This window comes from Paralichthys olivaceus, chromosome 23 (assembly GCF_024713975.1).
Source record: "Paralichthys olivaceus isolate ysfri-2021 chromosome 23, ASM2471397v2, whole genome shotgun sequence".
Classification (NCBI taxonomy): domain Eukaryota; kingdom Metazoa; phylum Chordata; class Actinopteri; order Pleuronectiformes; family Paralichthyidae; genus Paralichthys; species Paralichthys olivaceus.
In genome coordinates, this window is record NC_091115.1 from 3,542,341 (window position 1) to 3,568,842 (window position 26,502).

Sequence of the window (26,502 nt, forward strand, 5' to 3'; positions counted from 1 at the left end):
ACGTGACAAACAGAACTGCTGCCGTCATGCAGGGAAATCAAACACCTCACGTCACAGTGGGAGTTTAGATTGTTTTCAGCAACGTCCTGTTACCTTGCTGTTGGAAACATTTTGAATAAGGTAAGTTCACAGGTAAACAACATTTATAACATAGGTCGAGTTGTTTCAAGACATTTTAATGAAGAGTTGTTACAAATTCATTAATTCTAATAAACATTAAACTTATTAAATGTCATATTTCTCATGTCCAAGAGGAGAATGTTGTCACAGTCCAAACAGAAGCTTAAACAAATTCAGTGTTTAATCACAAACCACATGAAAACCCTGTGTGGGTATGAGAAGCTGCTCAGAGCCGTGATTCAGTCATGAATGACTCTGAAAGCAAAGATTTCCTCCTCTTTGTCATTTTAAAGGCTCGGGGTTGTTGGACGTGAATTTCTGAGCCTAATCAAGGAGATAATGTCTCGTAGAAACAAAACAAAATACCTCTGGTTAGAAGCATGTCCTCCGGGTTCAGAGGGTCACAATTCAATTATCTTAAACAAAGCGTCTCGCTGAGCAACAGCTGTCTCTTAAAAATCGAATTCATCAACGGGATTAGTCGCTTTATGGAGAATAAACCGCTGTTGTTGTATTTGTCCTCGTTAGGTTTTGACTCAATTCTGATGGATTTCAGTTTTTGAATAGAAAAATTAAAACTGCATGAGTGTCTGCATAGCTTCATTGTTGTGTAGACGTGTCGTCCATCTTTATTCTCTGTGGCTTCACTGCACCACTGCAGCAGGTGAGTGTTTCCCTCCACACGTCTCATGTCACACATTAAATCCAAAAGGTGCCACTGCCTGAATTAGCTTGATATTAAACGACAAATGAAAAATGTGGAATGAAAAGTGAAGGCGGTGGTTCTAAACCCCAGGTCTTTAGTTCCCATCCGTGCCTCATGTTGCATGACTACCTGCGTGCACGGAACCATATGTGGAATTCACAGTTCCGTCTAAACAAACAGCCGATCCAGTCCCGTCTGGCTACCACACACCGCCGCACCGCACAGCTGGAGCGGGCCTGTGGGACCACTGTACTTATGATTGACACAGAAAGAAAAACAATGAGTGAAAAACACTTCTATTCAAAGCCGCCACACTGTTCTCCTCCAAATACCACTCAGCCCCTTCTCATCTCTATTCATGACGACTCCTGTTGAGGGAGATGAAAGAGAGGGATGCACCGGGAAAATGATTTATGATCTGAATAAGCAGCATCGACCCCGACAGGGCGAAAGGCCTGAGTGGTGAAATGAGATGTGAGAGGGGGAAGCCTCCATGTTTGGGAGCTACACACGTGTTGTGAGTCCATAACGTCACTCTGACAACACACAACACAACCACATGGTTCCATTTAAAATCTGTTATATCTTCGCTTTTTAAACCAAGACAGTTAGGTCCCGTTCAGACCTGGTGTCAACGTCCGTCCTGAGCGACCCGACATGGATTTACTGTTTAAATCAGATTCAGGTTTCTCCAGAAACAATCTACAAATGTTATCTGTTTTTTTTTTTTTCTTCCATTATCCGATAAAGAAAACCTCCTTCACATCAGAAGGCTGAGTGACGCTGAGTTCCCTGAGTTCATGTCTTATACTGAAGCAGCAGAATAAGCTGTGACAGCTCAATAACCGGCGCTCGGAGCCGCGGGGCTGCGACTGTACGTCTGAGTGAAGAGTAATCACCTACGGGAGAAAACTTACAAATGAGAAACATGCAGAAGTTTTCAACGTGAGCCAAGATGACGCCACAGTAGCGATGAGTGCGTCTGTGCTCGCGGACGAGAGAGTTATCGTTGCGTTAGAAGGCTGAGCAGTTAGCGGCGAGCACGGTTCCAATATCGAAGGAATTTCAATCAAGTGTGAGTTGATCCCCAGAGTCACGGCGGTGGGACGCTCATCAAGTTCCTGTGGGTTTACTTTGGCGAGTTCCACCACATTCTCTCCAGAGTCGGCAGAGAAGAGCAGCAGACACTTAGGAAAATAAGCTCTCTTCCCTCCTGTGCAGCGGCCGAACATGGAAACGACTTCTGCTGGAAGCATCAAACCTGTGTGGCCACTGACCGCTCCGGCCAACGCCGACTGGATTTCCCATTGGAGATAAAGTGTGTAGTTGGACAATAAAAGGATAAGAGACACAAACAGAGGTGATAATAAGACGAGACGGGCTGCAGGTCCCTGAGCAGAACCAGTGTCCAAGAAGAGAAGAGATTAGAGCCAGAAAGATCAAAACGAGCTTTTTACAAACTTCAGTATCAACGTTTATGTTTGCTGATATGAAAGCTTTGAATTTTACAGAATGAACAATGTGTATTTATGTTTTATTTGATGTCAAATCAGATTCACAAAAGTTTTCCTCTCTAATATCTGGATCAGCATCAGCCAAAGATCCATATGGTCGGAGCTGTAGAAGACATTTTATCTGCGACCTCACAATAAACCCACTTGGACATCAGTCTCACTTCACCAGCAGGTACAGTCTTATCTCACTTCAACACACACACACGCATGAAAACATGAAAAACAAAGACGGAGTGAAGAAAGAGAGTTCCACGCTGCTCGTGCGCTGGTCCTGCTCAGTGTGCCGGACCCTCAGGCTGAGGACAGACAGAGGAGGCTGTGCCAACACTGGCATTTAACCAACTCCACATATAAGCACAAAAACAAACGTGTTCTCTGCTCTTATTCTCCTGTTGCCTGTGTTTTGATGCTCCGCTGTGAGGCAGGGGTGATGAAAACCGCCCTGCGGCAGAGCACAGGAGGTCCGTGAAAATCTGTCTAAACAGAAAACCACATATGAATAAAGTATGTGCTGCTTTATTCGTCTCTGTGGTTTACAAAGGAACTGATGTTGTATCAAGCTTTGTCTTCTATTATCTATTTAATCCTGTTGTGACATCTCGTTCTATTTCGCAGAACCTGCTCTTCGTCTTCTCCTATCCATATATTGTCTTCTCAAAGCTGACATTTCAGTCCAGCCATCTCTTTCCACTCCATACATAAAACATCTGTTATATGTCTGTGTGTCCTTGAGGAGGGACGCCTCTACTTCTGAGGTTTAGCGGCTTTAAGGGAAAGAGGCTCTTGTGTGTGGTGCAGATTATAAAGTCCTTCTAAACTAATGTGTGGTTTGAAGTTCGGGGGATAAATCTTCCACATGAAGGAATTCAGGGAAAAAACGATGTCACTCAGTAGAACGTATCCCTCCACCAAGGCCGAACAACCCCACGTATGATCACCCTGTAGTCAAAGAATGAAATTCAGACATAACCTTGATTTACTTATCTTAAAACATGGCTCTAAACAGAGGACACCAAAGAATTTCACATTCAACTACATGAATCTGCTCAAAAAAAATGAATGGGTCCTGAAGGGAGAAGGTCAAAGGTCACTCCAAAGTAACACCTTCGTAAAGAGTCGAGTATGAAGACGCAGAGAAGACCTCCTGCCTAAAATCCACATGTGGCACAGCGTTCCCGGAGGCTCCTCGACGAGTGGGGGAGGTTTGATAACGGAGGAGAAGCTTCCCTGTGTGTGTGTGAGTGTGTGTGTGGAGCCTGTGATTATGTTATGTAATTTCCACTGGAGGTAACAAAGGTTTGCCTCTTACTGCTGCTGCTGCATGCCAGCACCCCCCTCTTTCTCTCTCTCTCTCTCTCTCTCTCTCTCTCTCTCTCTCCCTCCCTTCATGCCGATTACATCCTTCCCGGCGTTAACGGGGTCAGAACTGGCCCTTATCTTTTTGGGGCAGGGGCCTGTTTTTCCATTCAGGGGTGAATTTGCACATGCCCGCTCTCTCCACATCCCTCAAGGGCAAGAACAACGCCGAGGAAACTGCGAGTGCCCATCTGCTCTCCTCCAGGCAAACTTTCCGGAGCAATCATTGCTGCAATTTCGACCATAAAACAGCGGTTAAATGGATTTCCCTGCGGACGAAGTGGAATTTGGACCGAAGGAGCTGAAACGGGCCTCGAGGGTTGGTTCAAGCCGACGACTTATCTCAACAGGACTGGAACCAAAACAAGCAAATCAATCATTAACGTGGGAATTATAATAATAATAATAATAATAATAATTATGTGCTGCAGGAATTTCAGATGAATGATTTTCTAATGAAGACGCCGACTGACCGGTTCGGAATAAAGTGCTGTGATAACGTTCACATGCTGCAGCGCTCGTAATCACACAGGACTTTATGTTCACGTGTTCATCAATAACAGGACTGACTCTCGAAAACGTCAAACAAACAAACGCCGTATCTTGTGGCATTAAGCTGAGATTAATCTGGTTCTTCCATCACCCTGATTGTTTCCTTCCACTTCCACTTCGGTCAGTAAACACAGGTGAAAACATCTCTACACATAACTCACTACCCTGCCGCCCCCACACACTTTCTTTTCATTTTCAATCCATCGAAACATCAGCAGGTCGGTTTCTATTGACGACTAATGGAGCACAATGTCCTCGGAGATGATTATAGAGCAAAAGTAAAAACTATAATTAGATCAGTCACGTAGAGTCAATAACCGCTGTTACATAAACCCACTGCATGTGTGCCTTTTTACTGCAGGACGCTCTGCACGGCAGCCAAACCCAGCAGGAAGTTGGCCTGACAGCGTTCACCATGTTTTCTGAAGTGATGTCATGTTTGGAGTTTGTACTGACGTTCTCGATGCTGGATGAAAGTTTAATAGGTAACACTGGGGTTGTTTGCTTTGTCTCGTACTTCATTTTGTTTTAAATACTTGTATTCGGCGTTGCGTAACTGCTCGTCAGCTATTGGCTCTGTGTGTTTACAGAGGCCGTAAAAAACAGATTAGCTAAAGGTGTGAGCTCTGCAGGAGGAAAGACAAATATTTAACATTTGAGCATCGTATAAATCCTGTTAAATACCTGGTAATCCTCCTCTGTCCACTAATGACAGTCCACCTGAGGCTGTTAACTGATTCTCCCGGAAACAGACGGATTATTTCTGATAATTCGACTCTTGTAATGAAACTTTTTAACCATTTCCAACATTGTTTGCTGCCGAACTGCTTCTGCTGAAGGAAGAAACTGTTTGTGAGGTTTTAATTGTGAAGACACATTTTAAGTCTCATTCTTTTTAAAGTGAGTTTTTGCTGCTTCCGTAGATTCAATCTGACAAGATGCAGAACTTTGTATTCTTGATGTATTTATTGTTATGTGGTTTAACATCCAGCAATTCCTCTTAATTTGATACCGAGCTTATCGTGCAAACCACGTTCACCTGAAATTAAAGTCAGTACTTCAAAGTCAGTACTTTAGTGAGGCAGCTGAGTAATGAAGTTAATCTCTGTATCATCACAAGTCATTTGATCCGTCTGTGGTGTTTGAGTCACTGAAGTTTGTTTGTTCTGAATACAAAAGACACCATATGTTGGTTTTATTTCCCCATTAAACACACACAGTCACACACACACATCCTGTAGGAACACGCTGTTCTACATGTGGACGACACCCATGTGAACAGCAAAAGAGAGACATCATTCACACCTGTTCATGAAAAACTAAATCATATATAAGAGTCATTTTCTTTTTTTAAACCATATTCGACTTTAATCTAATTCTTTGATAAAGTTTATTGACTTTGTCCAAGAACTCAACTTTCCAGGTCAACCTTCACATGAGGATGCATGCGCAGGTTTTTTATGACAACCATCTGTATCACAGTAGTACTGGCAGTTGTAGATAAGTAATATCAACAGTAATGTTATGATTCACAGCTGGAGATTTAGTTTCAGCTCAGACGTTTGTGGAGCTTTGATTTTTCAGACTTTTCCAGGAAAAATACCCAGAATTTTCTAAACCCAGGAGCTTTGCTTAAAATGAATCCAGAGGTGTTCCCATTAAACTGTTGGAATCGTCCAGGCTTCATCGATAACGAGATGAAATGCATCAGCTCAACGGGAAACTGATCGATCGCCGTTCGTCGGCCTCAGAGGAACTGATCGGAGCGACGCGACACATTTTCGAGAGAAAAGCAGAACTTTTGTAAGTTGAGAGAAGAAGAGACGAACGACAATGAGAAGCAAATCAGGTGCTGATGAAGGAGAAAATCACTTTCTATTCAATCATAATCTTTTGCTGTCACACAGAGTTCAGATGTGGATTAATGTCTGATTCCATCTAACGCTGCCTGCACAACAACCCCCCCGACACTTCAACAACATGTTGGAAAATAAGTGCAGCCAGACGCACTGATAAGACTGAATATGTAAAATTCATCAGTGGCTCAGTGACTCACTTCCTCGTTAAAAAAATAATACACAAAAGAAAATATAATTAACTTCCTGCACAAAAAGAAATAATTCAATTAGACGACTGCGCCCCGAGCAAGAGGTTCACAAACTGCCTCAGAACTCTGCCGTCTGCTTTTCACCGTCAATCCAAACGGAAAATAATCAGAGGGACACACTGCAAAACTGGAAAAACACGAGACTGATGGAAAACGAACCGAGCTTCAGGCCGAACCGTCGGAGCACGAGCAAAAGATATAGTTTTGTAAAAGACTGGTGTCAGAGTTGCATCAGAAGAGCTGCAGCGAAGTTTAGCCGAGGCTCAAGAAAGTTTGATGCTTTGTTTGCTTCACAGCAGGATTACACAAAAACCTCAGAACCGATTTCCACGAAATTTGGTGGACGAATGGGACGTGGACCAAACCCACAAACCCTTTACGTGGTAGTGCTGGTCATCATCAGGGGGCGGATGCAGGACCATTATTTATTTTCAACCACTTCCTTTAACATTGCAAGATGTGTTCGACATTATCACCAATTCCCCAGGGAAAATTCATGGACTTTGATAAAAGAAAACTCTGTCACATTCAGGGAAAAGAATAGAATCAATGAAATCTGTGTTCTCATCGGGTGTTTTCTTCAGCCGCTCTACAGAAACAAACGGGCCTAGGAACCTGTAACCACCACCAGTGTGCAGCTTTTGTCCGGCTCTTCCTGGAAGACCAGAACAAAAACCACTTCCCGCTCCGCCTGCTTTCTCTCTCCCTCAACGTCACTGTGAGTTACACAGGCGGAGAGGATCTGTTGAAACGGCGGATTTCTTTTTTTGTTTCGGTTTCCAAACGCACACAAAAGGCAGCTGGCGAGGGCGTCACATGATTAGTGCATTCCTCACCGCTCCACCCGGGCCGGTGCAGCGGCACAAAGTCAGTGCACGGACCTGGACTAATAAAAAAAAAAAAAAAAAAACTGTCCCCTCTTCCATTTCCTTCTCGCTCTCTCCATCTGATTCAATGCATCGCTGCATCCTCGTATTTACATACAAATAAGAGAGAATGTGGATGGTTATCGCTGCCCCCCCCCCCCCCTCTCTCCTCGCCTGTCTGGTTATTCGCCAGTTTCCCTCGAAAAAAAGCTCGGGGGGGATGTCAGATTAGAAAAGTCTACCTCGTTTGCCCGAGGCTATTGAGGCCCTGACACCTTTAACCTGATTAACTGAACACAAAGAGGACGTGGACGACAAATGGACTTCAGACAGGTGTGTGATGACGGCAGCACGAGGATATTAGTCTTTTGAACGAAGGTGTGTGCAGCGTTCCCCACAGATTCAGTTTGTGAACGTCACTCTCCCACAACAGTATTTGCATGATGACAGGTGAGGTCGGAGTCACACAGATAGGAAGTGAACGGGCGGCGAAGGCGTGCATGTGTGCAAACTGCGAGGTCTGACTGACCGCGTGGACAACGAGCGAGGGCAGAGCTACACAATGCAGCAGGTTAGAGATCTCTCATGTTCTCATGACAGTGAAAACAAAGGTCAGATGACATTCTCCGGGGTGTTTCCTGCCAACGCCCACGTAAAAAAAAACGGCATCACGTATAAAGTGAGCCCAGGTGAGGATACGGCAGGATATTGTCCGGAGAAGTCACGACGAGAGAGCGACCGTGACAACGCAACAGATGTCGTGCTCGTTGCTCGACTGGAGCAGGTGGATTCATCCCACTGCCTCCATTTCTAGCTCGCAGAGAAAATCCCCCCAGAGTTTGGTAATAGACTCTGTGGGTCTTTCAGCAGCAGGCTGGAGGTCCAAGGTGGGAAAGCAGAGAGCGAGAGAGTCGGCGTGAACTCTCTTCCCCGAGCAAAGCTCTGTTTGTTATTCATGAGAACGCCGGCTCCTCGTGAGACTCTGGGTAAATTATACCATGGGTCTGAACAAATGAACTGGATTCTCGGCGGCGCTGGACAGAAATGGCTGCCGTCAATACGCAGCGTTCCACGACCCTGTGCCCTGCCGAGGCTTATCTTGCTCAGCAGAGAGAAAAAAACAGAACAGGGTTGGATTTGGTGAGAGGAGGAGGAGGGAGAGCAAGAGATTGAGTGGGGGAATTAGTTCAGTATTTCGATAATGGATATCCTTGGAAGAAGACCAACTGCTCATCAGGCAGGGGGGGGGGGGGGGGGTGAAGACAAAGAGTGCAGAGCAGAAGAATGTGGACTCAGGCGTCTCCCGAGGCCCAAACTCTTCGAGCCTAAACTTAATTACAAAAACAGATTCTGAGAGAACTTTTTACTTTAATCTACAGTCAGTAGTTTGAAAAGTGAAAGGAAAGAACTCTGTAGCGACACAGAGAGATATCTGGTAACAGTGCCTGCAACTTAAGAACTAACCACACTGATGATTGTAGCCTCTGAATCTTTAAAGAGTAAAGCTCTTCATCTGTTCGCTGAAGCGTCACCTGAGGAGAGAGGTGGACGCTCGAAAAGAAAGAGCGACAGAGAGAGAGAGAGAGAGAGAGAGAGAGAGAGAGAGAGAGAGAGAGAGAGAGAGAGAGAGAGAGAGAGAGCTTCTCATGCAAATGAGGAATCCTGCTGGAAAACAGGAGCAGATTAATGGAAAGCACAGAGCAGGTCATGGACGAGCTCTGAGACACTGAGACACGTCCATCAACGTTTCTGCTGGAAATAATAACCCAGACGTTAAATAAACACAGCTGCTGACTCACACTCCTGCACGAAATCCAAAAATCATCCGTCTGACGGACGAGTAGCTACAAGCCTCCTGCACTGTAACGTTATGTAACCGGTCAAATCGATCCCCCGGTTACAAATCGCTCTCCGCCTGAGGCAGAAGTGATTCACTCAGGTGTTCGTGGCAGCAGATACACAACCAACCGCTGCGTTCACTCCCTTCACAATCATCATGGAGGGCGGACACAACAACAACAGGCCTCTTATCAAACCCCGAGCGAAGGGGAGGAGGGTGGACGGGTGATGAAGATGCGGCATTACTCTGCATCCTCGTCTTCTCCTCCGAGAGGGATGGAGAGAACGGAACGGAGGGCAAGCCTGTGAGTCAGCATGCGAGACCGCAGCGCCACAATAATGACGCTAATGTGCATGAATGTGCCAAAAGGTCCCCGAGGAGCTCGAGGTCCAGACCGCTCACATCGACACTTCCTGTTTGAATAAGTAAGTGACACCAATTTAACTAAAGTGAAAAAGCAACTAAACAACTAAATAAAAATAACCTAACGATAACATCTCTGTCATACTCGCTGATGTAACAGCCCAGTGCTTCAGTGTTTGTTTGTGCGTCAGCGTTCTGTTGCTGAGTGCAACTCATCCTGTAACACGACGCTCACATGTAAAGTATCGGAAACTGTTAAAGCATGTTTTGCATTCCAGCAGCAGCGGACAGAGGCAGGACCATTGTGTGCAGAGGCCATTGTGTCGGACACCAAACTAAACCGTGAGTCAAGCCGAGCTCAGTCTGAACTCCAGCAGCTCAGGCTGGGAAGAGATTTCTGCTTGGTTCCACTTTTTTACACCCGACTGAAGACGAACACGGGATGTGACGCGGGAACATAAGTTTGGAAATGAAAAACGGGTTGACAGTATGTAAATATTGCTCCCGCTCCGCAAATAAGAAATTCAATTTCTCACTTGTGGCGCCATCTTCATCGGATGGGCGCTCGCTTCCTGTCAGCAGAGATCCAATTTCAAGTACAACCACTTTCTGTCATTTGTGGGGACATGAATAAGGATCGAGTGCGTTCGTCATCTAATATTTATCCACAACGTGACATCATCTAATGCTGCACCAGAAGAATTCACACAACAGAAACTTTACACGGCAGAAAAAAAAGAAGCAGCTGTAAAAATGCAAAGCAACTGAAAACGTGTTTGATGCTTTAACCAAATAATCAAATGTTTTTAAAGTGAAGTATTAGCTCACTGTTATTTAAAAGTCAAACGTAATAGAGCGGTCGTGTGGGTTGTCCACTGTGAGAGTCATTAAGTTGTCGCAGGGCAGAAACATCCAGTTATGTTCTCAGAAGAATTCCCAGGAGGCCGTGCAACACTCTCGCTCTGTCCTCTAGATAATGGCGGACTGACGACTGTTTGCACTTGATTGCGTGACCTTTCAGGTTGACACGGGGAAGATAAATCCGGCCCTGTGGACAGACGGAGCTGGTGACGCCGGCCCATCCATCGCGGACCTGGACAGCTCCAACGCCTGGCTACAGGACCGACGGTGAAAAGAGGTGGATGGAGGAAAAGAAAGCAGAGAAAGACAGGAGAGGGCACAGAGGCCACACACACAGATTCTCCTCATGTTTACTTATGAGCTCGCAGGTAGAAATCTGTGGACGCAAAGAAACCGCTGTGATGCATTTGTGTGCAGGCCGGAGGACTGATCTACTAATGAGCTGTTTGAGGACGACAGGATTTTTACGACAACTGGAGGAGGAGAGAACAAAAGGACGAAAAGGAAAATAAACTAAACGCGTCAAAAGGCCAAATACCATGAGGGGGATGAAACATACACACAGAAAATGGGGGATTCACCACATGGCAAAGCATACGATCAACGAAAATCCAATCTGTCACGCTGAACCCAGAACTTTCACTGGCCATGAATCTTTTAAGAGGCCGTCAGCGCCACAGGCAAAGGTTAATACGCCGAGGAGAAACGGCTGCAGGACGCCGCGCTGCTAAGAATTACCGCTCAGCTTCTCTTTCTTTGAACATGAAACGCCTCCGCACTTTCAATCGGTCACAGATTTGCGGCCAAACAGCAGCAGGTAACAAAAAAAAAACAAAAAAAAAAAACTACAGCATCAATTCTACAATGAGAGGAGATATGTTTTGGTCTAGAAAGGTTTGGGAATCCAAACACAGTCGACCCAACATGGACGTAAACCTCCTCTGACGCCCTTAAATCTCAGCTACCTGTCGATCACAGTTAATTACTGAGCTGACGTACAGAGTCATAGCAATGAACAACACCATTGTCCTGACGCTGTGTGCACTGAGCTGCACGAGCGTCCACAGGGTGCGACCGTCACTGTGTCACCTCTGCTTCTCGTTTGTTTGCACGTTGCTAAAGAACCGCATCGATTCTACGTGTTCGTGTGTTAACGTGAATGAAGTCACGCTGGGTCACACGCTCTCCATCACGCACACACACACACATGTTCCTCAGCCTCTAGGTTTAACATTTCAGACACGTGTTCTGCTTCTGCTCTTACAATTTGAAAGCCCCGTCGAGAGATAAATAAAAACACGAATCTCAAAAGTAATTTCAAGTCCAGCAAGAGGAGAGCTGGGACGAGAAACCCGGACTCTGTGGGTGGTGCAGAGTAAGATCACTCGCCTGCAGCGTTGTGTGTACAAGTGGTTAAGACAACACAACACGCACACGTGAGCTGGTGCATGAGCAGACAGAGGGACTCTGGAGATGGAGGGAGAACAGGTAGATCCTCTTTTGTTGGAAGAAAAGCTTAAAGATCAAGGCTCAGCAGTTTAGAGCCACATATTTATTCGATTTCAGGGGATCAAGTGCATTCCTGGGCTGTTTCACTGAGCCGCGTTTCAATACTGTGTCCTTTTGATGTACGACTTCATGTGGCCTCTGTGCTGTGGGGGGGGGGGATCCTCCACGTCGATCAAACCTTCGGGGGCGAGTTTAAAAATCAAACCAAGCCGCTGGTGTTGGAAATATTTTCATTTCAGCCTAAATTACCACATAAAACCTCCGATATCTTGTTCTAATAAATCCTGTTTGTTTTCATTCAACAGCACCATTTTTTTTCCTAAATGAAGTTTGTCCTCTCTGCGGTGAGACATGAGAAGTCAAACTGCCAAACAAAACATCGGCAGGACTCAGATTCATCATCCTGTGAAGCCGACATTCCTCCGTCTGAGTCCTCGGCTTCTTTCCCTCTGAACTGAACCCGTGAGGAAATTACGTTTTGTGCGTCGCTCGTCACGTGCGGCTCGGAACACATCGTGTGAACCCAGCTCGTCTGATAACTGCGCCGCTTATCAGGAGCCGCGGTGACATAACACACAGAAGCAGTGCGTGAAAACCTGTGAGACAGAATCCGTCTGTCGATGTGCATTCACTCAGACAAACATCACTGGGGCTTATTGTCCCTCATGCAATAAAACGGCACAGTGAGCAGAGCTGTGACTGAAACGGCATCAAACGAGAACCCTGGAGCCGCAACTCAGACTGAGCTGCTCGGATTTCTATCAAACTAACTTGATTCATCAAAATGTTTTAAATCAGACTCGGGACGGATTGTTAGGTTTTCACTTGAGCTGCTTTCAGACACGCACCGAGCTCCAGAGTGTTTTTCCAGAGCGGCTGCAAGTGAGGATGAAAGCGAGCGAGTGGGCGTGTTGATGATGTAACAGCTGCCAGAATCTGGGATAACACAGATATCTGAGAGAGAGGAGTCATCAGATTGGAAAGAGCTGTTGTTGATAAGGGCCGACGCTGGTTCTGTTGTGCTGTAAACAAAAACACGTCATCTCCGCTGCTCGACCCAGGCTCCGCCCCTCACCTCAACGTTCCCGACATTTTCCTGTTGTTGCGAACGAGTCTGACTCGGACAATCTCCTGCTGCGTTTTCCAAAAGGGGAAAGGAAAAAAATCCAGAAATGTCTGGACCCAATTTTCCAGATATTTTCCAAATGTTCATGTTTTAGAAACAGCTTGAATCTTGTTTGTAGAAAAGTTTTGTTGGAGATAAATTCAACTTTTCATGTATCAGGGGAAGATTTGAGACGTTTGCCTCTCACACATCAAGAGAACACAGCAGTAGATGTTCAGGAAAATATCTGGAACGTTTTCCTGCCGTGTTCTCACATGGACTCACACAGACATTTTAGAGTTGAGTAAAAATATCTGTTCAGTGCATGTCTGACAGCCGCTTTACTTATTTCTTGAATTCTCTAAACACTGCAGACACACACACACATGTGGAATGTGAACAGAATCTAAAATAGAGTGGGAACAGGGAGAGAGGGGACTCCAAGTAATTCTACTTTAATGAATACAAATAGTCGGGCTCCCAAATGCCTAATCATGCAGAGTGGCCTGATTAGGGCTGACTCACAAATTCCCCGCAGTCGTCAGCAAACACACAGGAATGTCCAAAAAATAGGTTACGCGTTACAGTCGCACAAAATCACCGCACGCACTCACCCGCTCCTCTAATCTGTGGCTCTCTTACCTAACACGCTCCCTGCTGAGCGTGTTTGTGTGCGTCTGCGAGCTGTCGAACGAGCGAGACGCCCGGCAGCTGTGTGGAGAATGTTCACACAACAGAGGGAGACGTATTTCCCAAAAAGCAGAGCATGAAACCGATCTCTGCATGCCTCCGTTAATCAGGATTAAAATCCCAAACTCGTTTTTATACAAACTGCATGTCAGCACCACTGGATCGTGCTGATGCTCCCGGTGTGAACGCTGGTAACGAGGAGGGGAATAACGAGGAGGAAGAATCATGACAGTAAAAAATGTGTTAATGAACTTGAATTTTCAGGAGGGAAATTGGCCTGAATCCAGAGTCAGACGGGGACGAGTTGATTCACATTGCTTGGCACCTGTGGAGAAAACAGTCAAAGTGGATTCGGTTAAATATTTACACGGGTAATGTTGCGCACCGGGTTGAACCGGTTTAATCGTCCAGGCCTCAGCACGTCTCGACTGCTGCGGATTCCACAGAATCGATCACTCCTGCTCAGCGCGTGACCTCATTTCTGAATTTCTAGCTGACACCAACACAACGACAGGCGACTGACGCCAAACTTGTACTGGCTGGATGTGCACACACACACACACACACACACACACACACACACACACACACACACACACAGGAGTTAAAGATTAGCCAGGTGACAGGGTCACTGAAGCCATTCAAGCAGCAGGGAACTTTCAGAGGCTCCTCCCTTTGCAAACACTACTGGTCGTCCGTCCTCAAGTTAACAAAGTTTCCCTCAGTTGTGACAAACTGTCGAGAACCTGCAGGGAAACGTCTTATTCTGGAACATGTGCTCGTTCAGTGTCGCTGCTCGGAGACACTGCAGGTTTTGCACGACGGTGCATTCTTGTGGGTGAAGTCGGTAATAATCAACAGTCTGGTCCTGAGGAGACATAACTGAAGAGCAGCGACCCAGATAAAACAGACTTTGAGCCTCGTGTGCAAGCAACAGCAGAATCCCACAGTAAATATCAAACAGGTGAAGCCACAGAAGAGAAACTCTTCTTTAAACACCATCGTCACACCAAGACAAACATCAGAATAACTTATCTGGTGAAGGTGAAGGTAGAGAAATAAACATACAGCCGTGTTTCCACCGCAGGAACTTTCCCCAAGAACGAGGAATCTTTGCAGGAATTCTGTTAACGTCCACCAAAGTCTAAAATTAGCTCAAGGAAATTATTTGCACCCTCCAAAAGGTCCCTGCTCGGAGGTAGAACTTTGTGAAAGTACAGGAACCAATGCTGAACCAGCTTGTAAAATCAGCTTGTAAAATCTTTTTCCGGTGTTTTAGATATACTGTTACTATTATTCAACTTTTCTAATCAACAGCAGCACAATTTGAATCTTCCTCCAGGTTAACTGTGGTTGTTGCTTGATTTACAAAGCGCCGTTGCTGTTGTGTAAACGTTTTGATTACCGTGACCACCGCTGGAAACAATCTAAAATCAAAAATGTATGAATTTGTCACTTTATACATGAATCCATGGCACAAAGGTGGTGGTGTTAGTGAGGTTAGAGACTCTCATCAGGTGATCTGATGCCATCTATCACCATAACGAATGTTCACCTAGCCTGGGGTCACTTTAATAGGAACTGAAGTTTACGTAACAACACTACAAACTGCACAAAACCACGAGCCGCGGCACATTACGAAGGTGCGGTGTATTTTACGAGGTGCTGAGTGGAAACAAGCGCGGCTGGTAACCACTTCATCGCAGAGGCAGACGAGCAACACTTCCTCTTTCCTCCTCCTCCTCCTGAATCTCACAGAACAGCTCGTCTGAGGCGATTTTTCACCCCTTTGAAAGTTTTCCAGTGACGGAGACCCTCGTAAACAATCCAGGGCTCATTCCAAAAAGTCAAACATACAAAATGTTCTTGGCAACGCTGCCGCCGCTTCTGGCTTTGGGAAGCTTCACTTGGAAGAACACGTGTAATAATTAAAAGAGTTTAGTTTTCCTGTTGTCCAAACAACAAGAGAAGAGAAGGGAACACAATACTCAGCCTAAATAGCGCCTTGCTAAGTCCATGATAAAATCCCTGTGGTATTTACTGTGATGATGTGGCCTTGTTTGGAGAAGGTTTCTGCAGCAAGTGAAACACGCTCCACCCAATGCAAATTAACATTCTTTAGTGCAGCTGTAAATTGAGAGCATGCAATAAACAAACCGCTGCAGGATCTTTGGATTGAAGAGGTTCATAAAAAAAAAAATCATGGTTTGATATGAAGCAGAAGGTTCCCAGCTCTTTAAGGAAAACCTGAAAATGTGAATTCAATTTCTCCTTTCAACTCTGAACTTAATCCAATACATAATTCTTCCGGTGTCTAATTTTATACATATTTCTGCAGATGTATTTTGTATCTCTGGGATTTTCACTACATTTTAGCAAAAAGACAAAGTTTGAAGTAGAAGTGATTTACTGTTGTTTAAGACATTAAGGTGTGTTTGTATAAAACATATTAAAAACCACCTAGAGTCACAGGCTCAGGTTTAAACAAGGCCCCTGTTGTCTGCCCCGTCCTCCTGTCATCAGAGTGTTAACTGCCCGAGCGCTCGGCACAGTATCGCATGTTGGACCTGTTGACCTCCGCGGTGACGCTGCAGACAGATTGTTGCAGCGGGGCCGGTGGACTCCACCCTGTCCGGCAGCAGCAGCGGCAGCCTCTCTGGGGCAGATCCAGTCATCCACATGAAACAAAGGTTCACACTCCCTGGCAGGAGCGTCTGACCGCAGCCTCATAACTCACACAGGACGTTAAAAAAAGAAAAAGAAAAAGAAAAAGCCTGCACAATGAGCGACATGAAGCACAATCACACGGCGCGACTAACGGAAAAAACGCTCACATCGCACATTATCAGAGGAGGGGAATCGAACTTCACAGAGATGCTCAACCCACTCGCTCTGTCGTTTCCACATTCCTGCGTTGCATAAGCACGTCGGGAGCAGGTCAGAGGTCAGCGTCAGCAACAATGCCTTCCAGTCTGAGGCGGCAGGCGGGGGCAGAGAAAGGAGACACCTTCCTGAGGGTCGTATTGATCGATGCCGTGGAAAAAGTGTCTTTTCTTCCAGTAAAGCGCGGAGCTGTTATCGGGCCATTCTAACCTCAACAGGCAGAAGATTGGGTTCCCCAGATGCTCTGAAATCCCGCTCAGCAGCTATTATTCTGCACGGAGCGAGCGGGGAGATAATCCCAGGCATCTCTATTCACACCTGACCACTCGCATTCAGCACAAAGAGAGGCTGTGTGAGCGAGGCTTCATTTGCATCCCCCGCTCTTTTATATACGTGCAACAGGCGGAGAGAGAAAAAGGAATATTTATCTTATAGTCGTTGACGTTCTTATGTTTCTCGACTCTCTCCAGATGAAGCTTCAGTTGTCTAAGCTGCATCAGATCATATGAGCTGTTATTTACTGTCGGCCTGAGTTAAATGTTTAAGTGTCAAAACAATAAAACATCGTCAGGAACAGGTCACACGTGTCAGAGAACGTGGCTTTTTCTGCAAAAACTGTTTTCATAGTAAATTATATCTGTGAGGAAAAATGGTTTAGGAACTTTAAATCCTCCGAAAAACACATAAATGTCAATATATATCATTTAAAAAGGCAAAACTCCGAAACATGTCCTGCTTTCAATTGTTTTTCCACTTCACATCTTTGTAAATCAAATGTATTTTGTCATTGCAACACAACGGGGCCCAGGGGCCAACCAGGTCATGTGGCCCCTCGTCCAGAGCCTCAGTGTGATTTACGTTTATTGTTGCTAAAGGGCAAAGGTCAAAGTCCTTTGGAAAAACACCTTTATTATGAAAATATCACAATAACCCATGAGGACACTTTGAATTATTTATGTCTGGAGGTTTCACTCGGCTCGGGGGGTGCTGGGCACAAAGTATTGGAAAATAAAACCGGCTTTGGAAAGTAATGAGCATCTTTCACTATGTTCTGACACGTTATTGGCTCAATATTCAGATTCAACATAAAAATGATCATCAGATGAACTGGGAGCAAAATACTTGATTTAACTGAAGTGTGAAATATTTAAAACAAAAGAAATAAAAGGGAAATATCCTTAGAATATACAGAAATATATATAAATGCCAAAATAAAAGTTTGTAGTAGAGAGTCAGGGACTAATTACATCTCATGAAGCTGCCAAACAAAGGAAATGAACATTAGAGAAGAACTGTTTGACCTCGCTGACCTCCATCATGACGCCCAGACGATCCAGCAAAGCTTCATTCTCCTCCGAGAATATAATTAATGAATCTCAAGCAGATTCAGATTCTTAAAAACCAGGTGAAGAGCTTATCGCAGTTGTTGAAATATTTAAAAGGCACAAACACAAAACTGAGACTGGAGTGTTTGTCAGATACAACACAGACCATCTCTCCAGTTGGGATCAAATCAACACCGTCCTCCTCCTGCTCCTCCTTCTCCTGCTCCTCCTCCTCCTCCTTCAACATCGCCGTGTTCACCCACTTTACTGCATAATGATCAGCCGCCTATGGCTCCATCTATCTGGCACAGCCCCCGGAGCCCCGTTGCATTACAGCCTGGCTTGTGTCCATCTCAAACAACTCAGCACCTAATGACAGGATGTGGAGCGCCAACTGACAAACTGGTCAAACCCTCAGGGGTGCTGCCCCCCCCCCCCCCCCCCCGGGGGCGCCGAGCTCTGGGTGGTTATCGAGAAGGACGGGACCGATTCTACAGACTTCACACCATCGTCACTGTGATCATAAAAACATGTCGGGCCACAGACAGTAAAACATCAGTTCTGAGCTCCTGGTGACTGGTGCATTGTGGTTAAAGTTTGGCTGCACACAATGAAAAGTATTATTACAGATAATGTGGGGACCGAAATCTGTTTACAATCATGCAGTGGGGATTTGTCTTCCTTATGGGGACAGAAACAAGTCCCCTTGAGGTGAATCGTTCACTGTCAAGGTGAAGACATGTTGAGGTTCGGATGAGGTTTAGTTTGGAGTTAGGTTGAGGGAAGGGCGAGGAGAGTAACTCAAAGTAAATCAAGAAGAAATCAGTGTGAGTCAATGTAATGTCCTCTGAAGTCACGGAGACTCGACTGTGTGTGTGTGTGTGTGTGTGTTGGCTGGCTGTTGTGTGTCAGAGTTCCTGTGTGTGTGTGTGAACCACAGGAATTAGGCAAGAGTCTGACATGATTTAAATTCACTAACAATGACCACACACACACACACACACACACACACACACACACACACACACACACACACACACACACACACACACACACACACACACACACACACACACACACACACACACACACACACTACCCCCCTCGGTCTTTAGCTTCTCTCCTCAACATCTCTGCTGCTTTTTTCTTTTACTGGCGCTCGATCAGAGCGGACACATGTATGAGAGGAACACTGAGACTTTTACAAAACAAGTGCTATTTGTTTTATTTGAATTATTTATGGCTCCACACACACACACACAGACACACACAGACACACACACACACACACACAGTTAATGTGTTTTTCCCAAGATGCTAAACAAGCGAGACAGCTGAAGAACAACTTAGATATAAAGTTACACAAGGAGCAGAAACAGTGAGATTACAGCAGCAAACGCACAAACACAACAATAACAAACTCAGAGACTCTTCACCACTGAGCGAACCTCTGGATTCTCACAGTTTGGTGTTTAGCAGGAAACTGATCGAGGAGAACAAGATGGAAGAAACCAAGAATAAAGCCAGACTGTGGTGTTCGTATCCAGGCTGGAGATTTGATCATAGAAGTCTGGAGGATTCACACTAACGTGGCTCTGGATTCGATTCTGACTGAAATCTGTCACATCTGTGCACGTCTGCTGAAAACAAAGCAGCAGACTCACACGTCAACAGAGAAGCAGCACATGTCGTCTCTAGTTTCACTACTGATAACTCATTTCATGTTTTTAATATGGTCAACATTACATGTCGAGTATTTGAGGTTATTTGAGATTCTTGCTAAGTCATTCTCATGAGTCTCATGTTAGAGATCGGCTGATAAGAACATTTCTAACTTGATATTGTTTTTGGACGTGCCCTAATTTTGATATGTGAGTGAGTCGGATCATTTTACTTTAACATTCTTAAGTTCAGGTTCTCAAACGAGAGGATTTGCTGCTTTCGTGACTCAGTTTATTCGTGTCATTTAAGGGTTTTTAAGATGTTTATGCTCATAAATCAGGATCAAAATTGAAATTTCAGAATCAGCCTTGGCCTCAAACATCCAGAACCAGCTCAGGAACTTTCTTTTTCACTGGTCTAACTTTGACAGCCTCCTCCAGAAGCTGCTCAGGCCTCCACAGTCTCACTTAGAGTCTCAGGAGAATCTGCTCTGACCTCTGAGAACGTGTTTCACCTGTAAACATGGACTCACCTCATTGGATGGCATGCTGACAACACCTGTGGATCTCCTCTTCTCCCTCAGCTTCCTCTTCTCTATCTGCCCCTTCCCTTTCCTGGCGCTGGGTCCGCTGCTCTTCTTCTCCTTCCCCTTCCCGGGTGACGGACTCTCCTTGTCGCTGTCGTTGCACGCCATCACCAGGCTGGAGTCCGGGGAGGCGCACGGAGCCTTGTCCGGCTGAGGCGGGGCCTTCTTCAGGTTGCTCGCCGGGGAGGCTGCAGGGTGAGCGGGGTGGTGCGCCTCCTCCTCCTCCTCGGGTCTCTTCAGAGCCGAGCCGGAGGAGGACCGAGCCACCGAGTGGGAGGAGGGGAGGCAGTTCCCGGAGGAGGCGCTTCGTACCGGGTTGCCGTTGTTGGTGAGCTCGGTGCCCGGCGCAGCGACGAGGCGGCTGTTGTTCCCGGTGCTGTTCGGGTTGCCGGAGCCCAGAGGAGCCCCGCTCGCTGCCGCAATGTCCCCCAGCATCTTGGCCCTCATTTTCTCCCTCTTCGCCTTCCACTCCTCCAGAAAGTCCGTGGTGGCGTTCGGCTTAAATCCGCCGGTGGCCATGATCCCTTTTTGGAGAGGCTGGCTCGCCAAGTTGGTGCAAATAAAAAGTGAATGTGAGTTGATGTGAACTTTCAGCTCTGCGCTCTCGTCCTAGTGGCTCCGCATTCCTCCAGCGATTAACCCGGGAGCTGCTGACAGGTACAAGGAAACAAAGTCAGCCGAAAAACAAACACCACTTTCCCAACAACCCCCTTCGCACTTTCGTCTCAACTTTACGCACCAATTAAAAACGACCACTTTCCCTATGTCTGCCGCTCACATGCGTAAAAGTTGCGGCTCTGCTCCTCCTCTGACGCATTTTCCTGCGCCGAGAAAAGTTTTCAGAAGTTGTCAGAAGTTTGGATCCGGGCGAACTCACCTGTGCGGACGTCAGGAGCTGAACTCTCCTCCTCGGTCGGACCAGGTGTGCGTGCGTGCTCGTCTCCGGAGCTGAGGGAGCCGCCGCCGCGCTCCCACTGACTGACTGACTGCACTGCCCTCTGCTACACAGCCGACAACACCCGAGCAGCTCCGAGTGAAGCCGAAGCTCAGGCCCCGAACATGAAGTCTGCGTAATGGTCCTTTAAATGTGGGTCAGCAGCTTCTCTCGGGCCACTCGTGGTTTCTTTTTTAAAAGTATTTCCTGGCTCGAATATTCAGCCAGTAATTCAACTGGGATCATACTTTTAGTTTTTAATATCGTTTTCTGATATTCAGTGGTTTTTCCGTCATTTCTATCTTCACCATTCGTTGTGTTTTTACAGTGAAACACCACAAAGTACACAGTAAAACAATCTATTTATTTATAAATCACATTTCTTATGACCAGCCGAGACTCAGTGTGCTTTAAAATGAAAGGCAAATATATATATATATGACGAGAATGTGACACGAATGAACATATTAGATGAAAGTATTATCATATTACAGACATAAAAACACCAAACAAAAATAAACAGAGGTGTATAATAACCACAGTGTCCTTTAGAAATACAGAACATGACAGTGATCTTTCTCATAAAGGAAGTTCATGTGGAAATACGTCATTTTCATTTTCGTTTTCACACCCTTGGAATAAAAGGTTCCAAACCGACACCTGGTTTTACACTGAGAATGAGAAGTGTGTGTGTGTGTGTGTGTGTGTGTGTGTGTGTGTGTGTGGCTCTATATGAACAGTCCTTTAATAATCACACAGTGGCAGCGCAGCATTTCAGATGGAGAGCGTTTGGGTTGTCGGTTCAACTCTCCCACGCAGATCCCACAGACCAACTCCCTCAGGCGTCTGCATGACTCAGCCAACCTGCTCCAGACGAGATCCTCCTCGCTCGTCTCTTTGTGCCGATGGATGCATTTGATTCCAGTCGAGGAAAATATAAGAACGCTGACAGGTTTATTTTTATTTTCCAGTGGTGAGAGACTTTCACAGTCCGGGGCCTTTTGAAACTACACATCCGGTGGTACAGACATTTTAAAAAAGGTCTGATTTCAGATCAGTTCCTCAGATCACCTGGTTATTTGTTTATTTCGTGGCAGAAAAGTACTGTTGGCGAATACCTTTGACCTTTGACCTCTGGAATCTAATCACTTCATCTTTGAGTCCAGCTGAACTTTGTGAAAACATAATGTCTCCAGCCACTAGGCATTCACTGGTGGAGAGACTTACACATCTAAAAGTTAAGAAGTTGAATTGCAGGTAAATACTTTCAGGTTGATTAACTGATGTCAGCGTGACCTCAGAGTGCCGGAGGATTGAGCCTCGTGTTGGAGTCGTGTTCACGCGGACTGAGGTTTATCATCGGTACATAAATGTCAAAACATATTAATGTTACGTGACCATGTTAGAGCTGAAATTCCAAAGTCCCATTAGTGACGAGGCGAGCAGGCATTCGGCCATTATCTCTGCTTGTGCCAGTCCCGCTGCAGATAATGAGAAAAGTTTGGGTGGAGCAGAAGGGGAGTTAGACGCCTGTCCTAAAAATAAACTCTGATCTGCGGGCTCAGGTCACAGTGCTGCATTTTTAGCATATTTCTGTCTGCTGTTTGAGAACAGAGACTCAGAAAAGAAAGAATTAAGGGGCATGAGCCTGTCGCTGTCCTGCCAACACAAACGCTACAGAGCAGCTGGTGAATATAAATCCCATCAAACACTCCGGGGATGTAAACTCCCAAAACAAGTGCGTCTAGACTCACTCAGAATGTTTTAGATTCCTGCAGCCTCTCTGAAAATATATATTTGTAATGAGTGAACATAAAAGCTGATTTATAATCCATGATAAGTTTCTAGACATTGAAAGGAGCTTTACAGAAACCAGAATTGAATATTGAACACATCACGTCACAGTGTTTACAGCCTCTCATGCATTCACAGGTTTTTATTTATTGGATGTTTCAGTCAGAAGCTGCTCAGGTCTTTATAAACTCACTCCCCCAGGAAGCCGTTCATCCAGGAGTCGGTATTCAACTCAGGTTTCTCCTGTGAGCTGCCCAGATGTCGGATTTGTCCGAGAACGGCAAATGTGGACGACATGATCGCCCTCTGGTGGCTGGCTGGAGTGCACGTCATAAACCCCGTCTCCTCCGTGTAAGCAGATGGGACATGGACCAAACTGTCAAAGTCGTGTTTCTGATAAGTTTGGTTTTCACCGGGATCACGACTGTTCAGATTCTGGCTCCAAATCAAATGGAATCAAATCAAATAGACTTTATTGTCCCACAGGGGATGTAAGGGGACGTCCGTGTCCAGTATCCAGGATGTTTTGGCTTCATTTCTGTTCAACGGGAGGAAGTGGAGTCGTCTTTTTCTACAGTCTATACAGGCAAAACTGTCAATCAGACTTTGAGGGGTATTAGAGTCACTCTGCTCAAAGGCTCGATATGGAGGACGGAGATAACGAACAGTGTCTTCTTCACTTCCCCTGATGATCCACTCTTTCCTCTGATGATCCTGGATTCGACCCGTCCAGCGACGTGGTCTTCGGGGGGCAGGAAGTTGAACTGAGGGACAACAGAGAGTTTCAGGCGACTCATTTCCTATGAGACTGAGAAAGAGCGAGTGTCAGTTCCCTGTGAGGTCGTCAGGAAATTATCAGGGGTTGACAAAGCTGCTTTTGAAACAAGTGTTGCAGATGATGTGAAAATATTTTCTGCACAGCCAGCAGCAGCGTTTACGTCCCCTGTGTGACACACTGTCCTCCGCAGGACGCCGTCCACCGATGATGAGCAGGTGATGGTGGGGGACTTAGTTAAAGAATCTCCTGAGGTTCTTGGTTTAACTCATGAAACGGCAACGAAAGCAACTTAATGGAGGATGTTTTCTCACTCTTTTCTTAAGAAAGACAATAAATCCCACTTACATTTGAATCAATGGGTAGAATCTGAGTTTCAGATTCACTCGTCGTCTTGAGTGTGTCCCTGTATTCAAAGAAATGAGCGATGGCAGCTTTAGAACCTGAATGTTCAGGGTGGGGTGACACTGTTGACATTTAGATCAGTGATTGTGTCTCTGAGACTCAATTCAAGACTTCGTGACTTGTCGAGACAGATTCTTGTTTCACAGAGCAGCCGTCTGTGAGGGGGGGGGGGTAATGTTTACCACAGAATCAACACACGGTCGACACAGTAGCAGGGAAACACACTCGACTATAGAACAGAATAGAAAAACCTTTATCGTCATTAGAAAACAGACAACAATACATCTTTGCAAATTCATTTATATAAAAACTAATTCAACAAAAGACACAAACCAGAAAACACCAGAGTAATAAACACTTTTATGAATGAAGAGTTCTAATGGCCCAGAGAAAGAAACTGCTCTTGAGTCGATTTAAACTTGTCAGTGGTTTGCTCGATCATTTCTGGACATTTCACAAAGAAGCTGGCAGCAGCCGTTCTGGAAAATGTTCGAAGCAACTGACTCGGACATTTGCACTCTCAGGAAACTGTCTGAGAGGAGCTCGGCCGAACATGAAGGCCGTCTCCTCTGAATGAAGCTGTTGATACCACAGAGCGACAGACGTCTCTAAATCCTCCTCTACTGATGCATCCACAGCAAATCCACGCTCTGCGTTGAATCGCATTTTCCTCTGGGAGCGTGTTCCTCTTTGTCTCAGCGACAGACCCGAGCCGTCACTTCATCGCAGACGCCTCCATTTGTCATCGTGGAGGAACCCCTGCTGCCGCTCGCAGGGGTTTAGCTCATCCAGTGTGTCTAAGTCTCGGAGGTTTGTTTTGGTTGCTGCACTTTACGGCACAGAAGAGACGGAGATTGGGGCCTCGGTGGAAATGAAATGAGTCGAGAGGATGAGTGTGAGCGACAGCAGATCTAATTCCTTCTTTATGGATGATTTCCAACCCAGAGAAGCACAGCATGTCATCCAGTGGTGGAGCTGCTGGAGCCACAGACACAGTCGTGACGTGTTTCAAGGTTTCTCCTGCCGAGAATTAAAACTGATCGAGAGATTTCAAAGCTGAATCAGTGTTTTTTTTCTTTTATTCTTCACTGAACTATGAAGACACCTGAGTATTATAGCTATATGGGATTGTTGTACATCTCATTCCATGAATCTGCCGCCATCACGGCCTCCACTCTTCTGGTTTCAGGCTCAACCCGACTTTCTTTGTGTAAACCTTCGCTCACACAGACACGAGCAGGTGAATATCGTGGTTCAAGGTTCTCCGAAGTTGAAAATCACTCCTCGTTCACACAGATTGGAAGAGAAGGTCTTCAAATGTGAAATCAAACGGCAGGTTAGACATCAGAAGGGAAACAATGATGAAGAGCTGAGTCTTCTCACAGAAACTAACTTTGAGAAATGAAAAGTAATTCAACCCATTTGTTACTTTCAGCTGTAAGTACACGGGGGTCATGCAGGAATCTGTCTCCAGCGTCTTCTCCCCCTGATGATCCGGCGTCCTGATGAAGACGTTCTGCCGGAGACGCTCGAGTAAGACGAAGACCAGACCTGCTGAGTCACTGAACAACACAGCAGACTGACACTTTTGCATGACTCTGGGCAATTAGAGCAGATTTTCAGAGTTTATCCCTGCAGCTTTATCTCCATGAACAGAGCTCATCTTCTTAGACCAACAGAGAAAGTCACACCCAGTTGGATCTTCAGGCCAAAACAAGGGCGTGCAGAGAAACGAGCTCGACTCTCACTGTGGTATAAATCACGTGAAGGAGGAATCTGCCGGAGTCGAGCTGGTGGAAGTTCGCTGCAAAATGTTTTTCCCGGCTCTTTATGATCTTGTGTTATCTAACTCTTGGCTGCAGTTTATCTGCTGTGAGTCCGTCAGGGATTAGAGTAAAGAGAGGAGGAGCAGGAGAGCGAGGAGGAGGAGGGAGGAAGCACAACTTCAGTCTTCATGTCAGGAGACTCCTGCAAGTGGAGAGGTTCAGAGGCTGAGAGTCAAGAGAGGGAGAAACTCAGTGCAGCTGATAAACAGAATGAATGAAGACTCACACAGAACCTCTACATGTCTTCTTCTTCTCAGTCTAATATTCTATTATGAATATTTGTGTTTAACACAGTAGAATGATGGTGACCAGACTGGGAGTCTGCGAAGATGAGCACCACCTACTGGTATGATGAAGAATAGCTACCCATGCTCAGGCCACATTATAAACATATTATAGATTTGTAAATATATAAATCTGAGCTCATAGAGTCAAACACAACTGGTTATAAGTTTACAACAAACACTCATTCAAACAAGTCTAACCTAATGTGACAGTAGGATTAATTATTGTAACTTATTTTTTTATAATCAACTGAGTACAATTAACTTAATCTGTAATATTCAGAGCAGAAAATTCAATTAAAGTTTGTTTCTCACACAAACAAAAAAATGCTGAGCAAAAATTCTATTATTTATATTTAAACGTTTCTTTAGGGACAGAGGCAGTTAGCAACAGTTTCAAATAATAATCTTCACTTTTAAAAAGTATTAATGAGCGTTT

General features: G+C 45.5%; 1 protein-coding gene across 3 annotated transcripts in view; it reads right to left on the bottom strand.

The window, feature by feature from the left end:
• The window catches only part of pawr (PRKC, apoptosis, WT1, regulator), a 43,901-nt gene extending 22,785 nt beyond the window's left edge, over positions 1-21,116 (bottom strand). The window contains exons 1-2 of one of the 3 annotated variants that reach the window (XM_069519459.1): positions 20,923-21,116; positions 19,992-20,695 (exon numbers count right to left, since the gene is read on the bottom strand). In XM_069519459.1, coding sequence (XP_069375560.1) covers positions 19,992-20,564 — 573 coding nt within the window. In that variant the 5' untranslated portion in view covers positions 20,565-20,695; positions 20,923-21,116. Of the gene's footprint in view, positions 1-19,991; positions 20,696-20,784 lie in introns of all 3 variants that reach the window. The other 2 variants (XM_069519457.1, XM_069519460.1) reach the window with 2 other exon arrangements.
• Between the last annotated feature and the right edge of the window lie 5,386 nt (positions 21,117-26,502).